A 9,595-nucleotide genomic window follows, 5' to 3' on the forward strand; every position below is an offset into this window, starting at 1 on the left:
ATCTGTCACATAATAGATGGTCACAGTAAAAAACTATATATATATCTATATCTATATATCTATATATATATATATATATATATATGTATATATATATATATATATATATATATATATATATATATATATACATGTATATATATATATATATATATATATATATATATATATATATATATATATATATATATATATATATATATATATATATAGACGTCGGGGTATGTAAGAATTATAATATCATAAAACAATATATTTTGTATCTTGACAGAGCAAGCGGATGGCGACACCTATCGCGTCGCCGGATGGCGGACACGATAGCGGATGGCGAAGAAGAGTCTTCCTCCTAACTCTGGAGGATTTAGGAGCTGAGGAGTTTGACATATTCAAGTGGTTCCTGGCGCAGAATGCCCCTAAAGGCTTCTCAGCAATCCCCAAGCATTGACTGGAGAATGCAGATCGCATGGAAATTGTGGATTGGATGGTCAAGAGCTACAGCATAAACACTTTAAAAGTGATCCGGATAGTTTTAAAGAAGATGAATAGGATTGATTTAGTGGATAAATTACCAAAAAACATCTCAGAACCTGAAGGTAGGTCGTGGTATAAAGTGGAAAGTGGCATATTACAAAGACTACAACAAACATCAGCAAAGCACAAATTGTCTCAATTTGATCAGACAGACAATCCTGTTTTTAATGCCATTTTAGGGTTTTCAAGCTTTTGTAACAGATTTCCCTTTATTTGATGCTCATTTTTCAAAACCTGAGCCACATTTAGCTGTGTGACTTCTCATTGTGTATATCCCCTGAAGTTTGATGATCACTGGTGGCTTCATGTTTTAATAAAGGTTGGGTTTCCCTTTCGCCGGTATTGTCCTGTCTGCTCCCATAATAAGAGTGAAAGGCTCTTATTGGACCACCTTGTATAAATGAAGGTTGACTAAATGAATTCATTTGAAATGAGCAGTCCATATTTTTTTGTGTCACTGAACTTTATTTCACACCCCAAGAAGCACGATAGATCTACGTTTAACTACCAGCCAACCAGCAAGTTTTGGCAAAACGTGTGTATTTCTTCAAAACTCAGCCATGAACATGTCCCCTTTGTTTAAATTAAAAACAAAACAACCAAAAAATCACAAGCTGTTCACCCCAAGCAGAGCAAAAACGATGCTTTTTCATAACATCTTTTCAGGCTTTTGCTACGTGTCCTCCACCTCTGTGATCTCCTCCACAGGCTCAGCTGACGCAGCAGGATGGAAGCGCTGGAGACAATGCCCGACACACACACAAAAAACATTGGCACCATTTGAACACATGTGTTTTTGGTTGGGTGAGTGGTAAACTGTGTGACGTCAGCGGGTGTGACCAGTATGGGTGTGTACTTACATTGAATGTGTCACTTTTCTCCAGGAAAGCTTTGTACTTTAATGGGGGACGAGGAATCGAAGGAAACAGAACCTCAGCCACCCTGAAAAACACACAAAATGAGCCGTAAGCACAAATATTTCAAACTCATTCCGCTGCCATTTGCGTTGGCTAAAATAACAATTATTTTAGTTTTCTTTGGGCTTTTTTATAAGTGTTTGTGGGTATTTCTCTCTGAACCTTACAGAAGTTTAGGATGGATGATTTGCATGAGCTTTTCAGAGAAAAGGACTCTACCGCTTCCCCTCTTACTTCTCCTTTCATTTATTTATGGGTCTTCTCACTTAACTCCACCCACTCCTGTTGACATCTGAGTCACTTTTGTCGTTTCGTCTGACACAATTGCACATTCAAAAGAGAGAGGAGCTGTGGTGCATGTGTGAATCGGAGACAGAAACATGTACCTCTGATGGCGCAACAGCAGCAGCACAGCCAGGAGGATCATGGGTATTCCAAGCGACATTGAGATGATTACCAGAGGGCTGAGTTTGTAAACTGATTGTTCCACCACTACAGACAGACAGACACATAAAGAAATATATATATAGTTGTATGTATTCAGACTTCCAGACATCAATCAATCAACATCAAAAGTCACCATCGACGTGACTTAAACACACAGTACTCACTGACGACGGGGCTCCAGTCGCTCCATTGGGAAGATCCCAGACACATATTCGTCCTAATCCTCATCCTCATCCTCACGCTGTAGGTGCGGTGGGGGTCTACGTTGGGCTCCATGTAAGACAGCTGGTCGATCAGGTTTTTGGGTCCGCTCTGTTTTTGTGAAATGACAAATATTCGCCGGGAAAAAACACTGAGTGGGTTCACCTCGTCTCGAATGTTCTTGTTTATGTGCACCGGAAGATAAATTATCAAAGAGTACCGTATGTATCGTTTATGGAATAATCAACATCCATATCCATACGCACATGGCATACCTGGTCATCCATGTCCAGCTGGTATTCCAAGCACACAGGGTTCTTTTCTTCTCGACTCTGGGGCAGATCCCACGTCACCAACAGGCCTCCATCTCTGACTGATGCAGAGATGTTTTGGGGTGGAGGCAGAACCTCTGTGGCACAAAATAAATCACACAGATTCAGTCTGATACCTACAGTCTAAACCCAACCTAAACATTCAGTTTACCAAATTTATGCATGCACTGATTTTGGCATGCTCTGGTCTGTTAATGGTTAGTATGTAGGCTCTATGTTACTGTGCTATCTTTACTTCAGTCAGTGTGTCGCTCCATAGATTTTGGCATTGTATTGTTTACTTATGTTTTCCTGAACTGCCAGCAAGAGATAAAGAATGGTAAGACATTTCGAACCTTTCTTCCTCATTTAAACAAAATAATCAATATTACTATGTTGCCATTTATCTTCCATTGTGTTAGTTAGTTGTTATTGTTTTTTTAAGCAATGGTTAGACCACCCGGGGTTCACTTCCATGACCGCCTAGGTGACTTAAAATGTGTCAATAGTTAGGTCACTGGGTTCGTGCTTTATTTATCATGCCACTAACCTGAATAAAGACTAGGCTTGAGGCTCATGTTGGGTCGGCGGTTAGTCATGGGGATGGCGCTCATCTAAAGAAACCCGGCACACTGTCGTTGAGGTGTGAACGGGCTAGAATTGTTGGAATTTGCGCAACAAAATAACGTTTCTCCCTCTGTAGTTACCAGGGTTAAGAGCAGACACTTGCCATTAAGAAGCTCAATGCCTTCTACGGGCGATGTCTTCTCTGCTGTGTCTCTTTGTCATTTCTGGCTTCTTTCTCTCTTAAATTGCTTCCTAGGTATCAAGGTTGCTGACAGGGTGTCCTCGAAGGTCAAGATGTGAGACTGCCTGCAGGTTGTACAGACATGCACAGATTCACAATAATACACCTGTGTGTATTTGATTGTGACCCTCAGTTGCATTGATTGTTTTGGGTATTGGGGTGGTACCTGCGAGCTTTGGTTGCATATTTGGGGATCCTGGTGAGGACCCCGTCTCAAAGGGACGGGGTGTTTCTAATGACCCTCTATGGATGCCATGGTATACCATCTGTAGTAGGACAATTTGCAGATACTCAATGACGGCATTTGTCTTGGAGCATTACCGAGCATGTCCATGTCATAGGTTGAGTTGTAGACTGTCCACGCGTCGTGCAGGGTTACGTTAAAGTAGAGGATTACATACAGCTCCGTGTGCTCGTGCAGAGTCAAAGACCTTGATCCAACTTTCTCCTCAGACGAAATGTTGGGATAGTGAACCGCTCTGTCGTCATCACAGATACTGGGTTAATAGACAGAGAAAGGAATACACACGCAAAACTATTGATACATGCCTGTTTTGTGAAATATACATTCATATTCAAACAGAGTCATCAAAGCTATGCCATATGGGTCAGGATTAATTTAAAACAATAATAAATACCTGATATGGACAAAGAGATGAGCATCCTTCTGTAAATTGTGGAAGGACCAGGAGCAGTTGAGTATATCCGTTGGGTAAAAGAGGCAGCGAAAGTTATCATCCACCTTATCCTCCTCGACATTATGTTTCTGCCCCAAAGCGCTCTGTGGAGACAGCTGGAACAGTTCCGCAGACTTAAAGGACAGAATATAGAAATGAAACACGAATGCATCTGTATTTAAAGCAGCACGTTATTTATTGTGCTTCAGTGGAGGTGAAAAGGACATTTTGATTCTCACGCTGCCCGGAGTCTTTTCATCCTTACAGACATCTGGAGTGTTGGACTCCGTCTCTGTTAAAAGAGGACACATATTATCGAGTTAACGAAAACTCAATAAAAAGCCTCGGATCGTCCTTGAATATGCGCAGTACAGTGTGCATACTCAAAATTTAAATTAAAATACATTCTCTCTTCTGCAGTACACCTTGCACTCTTTAACATTTTGAAGCGTTTGTCTTAAATCCGGGTGGTGAAGGATTTCCTTGGCGACTGAGCAGAAGTAAATCAGAAATTGCAACACCACCCTGATAAAAGCAAGGTAGCCAAAATGTTTGCTGAATCAAACATGGTGTACTAATGAAGAGCTTTGGGAAATGTTTTAACATAAATATCCATGGAGTACCCACCAGATACGGTGGCACACAAAACCAGCAGACTGGACCAAAGTATCGGATGGACAGGAAGCAGCTTCATAGCCAACCTAAGGGTTTTACACCCACACAAAGACACAGAAACCGACATAAATCCAGACCACTGAGGATAGAGAAGCTGTTGTATCGCTTACAGCCAAGTCATTTCCTGGCAGTTCATACTTCCCCTTTTTAAATGCTTAAATTTAGTGACTGACATCTTTAAGGACATCTCACTAGAAAACGATCAAAAACAAACAGTTTTCTGCGTATAATCTTGATTCTCCTCATGATAAATTTCAATTGTGAGTTTTTCCAACGTACAGATTTCTACCGCCTACAAAAGAAAAATTTGCTATTTTTGTTTACACGCTTCGCTATACCACTTTAAAAAATGAGAAATGTATAAACCCATGATTAGGTATAAGCTTTCTTTTGAATACAATCTGACACAAAATCCTCTAACAGTATATATTACAGTACCATTATTGTAAAAAGCATTACCAAGAAGCCGTTACCTCCTACTGTCCTTCCTCTCTGTCGTTGCCTGTCAGTGCTCTCAGGGACTGAAGACAGAAACACATTTCTGAAGAAAGATGAACCACAATGTCATGTAATGTACAACGCATCCGGAAACAATGTGTTTCTTCCTGTTTCTTTATTCATATTTTCTCATTCACACACCTCATGATCAAAAGATTTCATACACCATAGACTTCTGGTTGCATTGAAAGCAAATGTCTTGATGGTAAATACATTAAAAAAATTACATTTTTTCAAAATAGGTCCTATAGGTCTCTATGTTTGCCCTGTGATGAACTGGCGACCTGTCCAGGGTGAACCCTGCCTTCGCCCTTTGACAGCTGGGATCGGCTCCAGCGCCCCGCGACCCTAATGAGGATAAGCGGTTAAGATAATGGATGGATGGAAAATAGGTCCTTGAATTTTTTGTCAAATTCAACATTTTAAACATTGCATATATATTCTTCCTGTTAATAAAATGGGTAACTTTTTTTTAAACATTATTATAGTGAACATTTTCTAAAAGTGGGAGAATCCTTAACAGTTTGTTAATAATAATGTTACAAACAATAAAAATAAATTAAGAATGTTATTTTTATTATCTTTTAAAGGCTTCGAAAAAGCATTTTATTGTCCGTTTTAGGAAATATAATTTACTGAAAAAAACACATTTTAAACCCACACAGTGAAACAACTTTTGGAGACTTTCTATTTGGTATGTGGTCCAAATTATTTGTGTGATGGCGTGAAGGTATTTCTAAAATCTTTATAACATTACATCTGTTGAACTAGACATTATGACTTTCATTCAGCCAAACCTGTAGCACAACCTAAACTTAAAAGGTATATTATTTGTTTATTTCTCTATTTTTCGTATGACATCTGATCTTGACTAGGCATAAACACCACTAGCGCACAAGTTGTTACCACAAGTTGTTACCACAAGTTGTTACCACAAGTTGTTACCACAAGTTGTTACCACAAGTTGTTACCTTATAGTAACAAATTACAACAAAATGGAATACAATTCCACAAATACTTTCCCTAAAAAGTGACCAACTAAACATGTTTGATTGGTGTGAACGCGATGTTACAATTGGCTTATTTTCTAAACATAGCTTTATAACAATATAATATTTAATCAAGCGTCACGGGACAAAACGCAGTTCCCTGACCGGGAATCGAACCCGGGCCGCGGCGGTGAGAGCGCCGAATCCTAACCACTAGACCACCAGGGAGACTTGTAAATCGCGCCGTACAGTTTTGAAAATGTCGTCACCACAACGTTCACTAATTGAAGCTGTATGACAAATTTTTCATTCACTTGCCAAGCTTCAAGTCCAACCTTTAAGTCCTAAAATCTATTTTAAGCGTAAACTTCACCTTTGCGTCGCTGTTCTGGGCACGTCAACCAGCTATTACGGAAGGCTCATTGTTGCACCCTGTGGCCAATGGTAGAAAGAAAAGACACCACTGGCGGGACTGTTTTCCCTTATCTGCACAAAGGCATCGATGAGCCCCAATAAAATACTTTCTCCTACTCGTTCCTCCTCGACAGTCAAAGTTCTACTTCTACACGAAGCGGTACGCGATCCCCGACTGCACCCTCCATTGTTGCTACTTACTTACTGTTGCTTGCACATGGTACATGCAACCGGAGCGTTTGAAATGCATAATTGAATAGCCTGTTTTATATTCAACAGAGGGGCTACCGAGCGTTGAAAGCGAAAGCAGCTGGGCACGAGGACAGTTCAGGAGGAAGTGGAGGAAATAACTCCGTGACGGTAAGTGAACAAAGCTCAAAGTATTTAACGATGTATTGTTGGAACTGCGTTATTGTTTCGAAGTACTTTCGAAGCAATCTTGGACGTAGGTTCAGTTCAGCCATGTTCAACTCTGATTTCCAACTGTAACTCGTTGAACTCACTAATTACAGAGTGAACGCTCGCTGTTTATATTGTCAGAAATGCCACACTCGAGTACACGATGATTAATTGTAATGTATAGCATATATGTGCCGTACATGTGTTACAAACATAGCCCCTCCCGAGTATTGACTGGTGTACTTAAATGTACTTTAATGCTTTTTTCTTCTCTCTTTCTCAGACATGGAAGCCACAGACACGCTGAGACGCAACAAGACCGCTATTCATGGGATTTTGTGCGGCGACTACACGTTCATCCTCAACAAAGTCCACGAGCGGAACCTGATAACTCAGCGTGATTACAACAACCTGAAGAGCATCAACAAAGAGGACGTCGAGGGCCACGTCGTCAGGCTCGTGGACAAGCTCATGGACAAGGGAGAGGACCACTGCAAAGACTTCGTGGACCTCCTGCAAAGTGATGATGTTCAACAGACTTACCCTGCGTTGAAGAGGATACAGTTGAGTGACACCTGCTTCTTGCGTCAGCCTGTCCAAGCTTGTTCAGCTAACAGTGGTACGTATAATATATGATGGTAATAGTTGTGGTATTGAAATGACTCATATGCAGCCCACATATCCGCCAGCTGCTGTGTTTTGGAGGAGTAATTCTGTTCCCCTCTGATTCCCTCAGGTGTCCCGCCTCCAGAGAGCAAGAGGCAAGAGGCGGTGAGGTTTTAACCTGATTTTGAAACAGTATATAGTACTTGCGCCAAACAAAAAGTCATTCTTTGTTAGAAAGATACATGACATGCTTATTATCCAGTTTTAACACAAAACTTGCTTTGGTGAAAGTATCAAATATTGAAAAGAGGATTTCTTTATACTGCGTTTGTGTCACACGTCGTGTCCGGTTCCATTGTTTTCAGGACTTGCAGTATGAGTTGAACAGCCAGCCCACCGGCCTCTGCGTGATCATAAACAACAAGAAATTTGCAGACGGCTCTGAGAGACGTGGAACCGACAAAGATGCTGGTATGATACACAGTGGACCGATTTACACAACTGTCCTGTTTGATGGTGGTTGAAGCTTCATTCAGTTTTTTTCTTTTTTTGAATGAAATGTCCTGCGCAGAAAGTTTGGCAAAGGTGTTCAGCTGGCTGGGCTTCAGAGCGCTGATGTGTAGAGACCAAACCAAGGACCAGATGGAGCGAGCGCTGAAATGCTTCTCTTCTCCGAGCGACCTCGCTCAGCTGCGGGAGTTCAACGTAGAGGAGTGGTCTGGCAACGCGTTCACCGCTCTCCAAAAGGCTCCTCGGCACGGAGATGCCTTCATCTGCTGCATTCTCAGTCACGGAGACAAGGGTGTCGTTTCGGGCGTTGACTACCAGCCCCTTTCTCTCAAAAAAATAACTAGAACATTCAAGCTGACCGGTCACTCGGCCCTCGACGGCAAGCCCAAAGTGTTCCTGATCCAGGCCTGTCAGGGACCAAAGATCCAGCGTGGAGTGTTATCAGATGATCTGCAGGCAGATGACTCATGCTCGCCATCCGACCCTGAGGATGCTGATGTTCTGCTTGCCATTGCCACTGTTGAAGATCATAAAGCATTGAGAGATCCCACAAAGGGGAGCTGGTTCATCCAAACCGTGTGTGAGCAGTTAAAGGAGGGATGTCAGAGGTAAGACAAACCCTAGAAATGCATAAATAGTTAGTGAAGTATCCACATAATGTTGTAGATCTGATGATATAATTGATTAAATCAAGTGTGTACTGTACACTTGGCTTAATCATAATGTACCTTAGGGATAATAATGTTTGTGTATTTTTTCCCATATTGTTTTAGGAGTGAAGATGTTTCCAAAATCCTCTACCGCGTGAACAATGAAGTGGGCCAGAAAGAGGGCAGCAGTCGACCTGGGGCAGTAAAGCAGATGCCTGAATTTAGGGTTACCCTTAGGAAGAGACTTGTGTTGTCTCCATGTTGCGATTGAAACTTCAACGCCAAAAATCATGCTCAACTCAATATACTTGATGTCTACCGATCTATAATCAACTCACGGGAAAGGGCATTTTTTTTAAATGTACTCAATCTTTTGTATCGTTCAAAATCTTATATTTTTGACCACATTGAACATACTTTTATATCAACACAGCTTTGTGTCATGTTGTATTTTGGCTCAAAGTGTGATGACCACTGTTGGGTTCATGTTTTAATAAAATGTACTCAATCTTTTGTATCATTCAAAATCTTTGATTTTTGACCACATTGAACATATGATCACAGGTTTGTGTCTTTTTTTTAATTTTTGCACAAAGTTGCAAAAATTGGTGGGTTCATGCTTTTTTAATGAGGTTGGATTAACATATTGCTTCATGGAGGTTTTTTTTTTTCTTCAAACAAAAGTGCTGAATGCAGAATACTGGCGGCCTGTGCATCTAATGTACAGCATTTAGATTGACTCTGAACACAAAAGATCTAAACGTGTCAAACACAACCAGAACAGCTTTAGTACATTTTTATCATAATGTAAACTGTTGACAGGTAGGCTTATACCTTCTGCCTACCTGCACAGCGGAATCTTAATTCTTAGGGATGAACGGACGTTCAGGCGTTTGTCTCTTCAGCCATCAATGCACGGCATTGTTTATTTTAGGACAAGCTGCTCTTCCGTGAGAGTCAGG

General features: G+C 41.0%; 2 protein-coding genes and 1 non-coding gene across 3 annotated transcripts; 1 reads left to right on the forward strand and 2 right to left on the reverse strand.

Annotated features, from left to right (window-relative positions):
* Positions 1–1,013: 1,013 nt before the first annotated feature.
* LOC137782273 (interleukin-5 receptor subunit alpha-like) lies at positions 1,014–5,065 on the reverse strand. Its single transcript, XM_068571487.1, has 10 exons — positions 5,041–5,065; positions 4,520–4,593; positions 4,132–4,184; positions 3,854–4,008; positions 3,537–3,712; positions 2,372–2,505; positions 2,060–2,207; positions 1,835–1,940; positions 1,392–1,473; positions 1,014–1,267 (listed from the first exon to the last, which is right to left on the reverse strand). Exons 2-10 carry the CDS (start codon positions 4,584–4,586, stop codon positions 1,205–1,207), a joined length of 984 nt encoding a protein of 327 aa, XP_068427588.1. The 5' UTR covers positions 4,587–4,593; positions 5,041–5,065; the 3' UTR covers positions 1,014–1,204.
* Positions 5,066–6,210: 1,145 nt separating this feature from the next.
* On the reverse strand, positions 6,211–6,282 carry trnae-cuc (transfer RNA glutamic acid (anticodon CUC)). Its single transcript has one exon. It is a non-coding gene; the product is annotated as a tRNA-Glu (tRNA).
* A 290-nt stretch (positions 6,283–6,572) lies between these two features.
* On the forward strand, positions 6,573–9,028 carry casp20 (caspase 20, apoptosis-related cysteine peptidase). Its single transcript, XM_068571274.1, has 7 exons — positions 6,573–6,628; positions 6,748–6,828; positions 7,151–7,486; positions 7,604–7,638; positions 7,839–7,944; positions 8,045–8,591; positions 8,757–9,028. The coding sequence occupies exons 3-7, from the start codon at positions 7,153–7,155 to the stop codon at positions 8,902–8,904; spliced, it is 1,170 nt and encodes a 389-aa protein (XP_068427375.1). The 5' UTR covers positions 6,573–6,628; positions 6,748–6,828; positions 7,151–7,152; the 3' UTR covers positions 8,905–9,028.
* The last annotated feature ends 567 nt before the right edge of the window (positions 9,029–9,595 follow it).

Source organism: Clinocottus analis, unplaced genomic scaffold (genome assembly GCF_023055335.1).
Source record: "Clinocottus analis isolate CAN_PGR_092001 unplaced genomic scaffold, fCliAna1.0.p SCAF_11, whole genome shotgun sequence".
NCBI classification, from domain to species: domain Eukaryota; kingdom Metazoa; phylum Chordata; class Actinopteri; order Perciformes; family Cottidae; genus Clinocottus; species Clinocottus analis.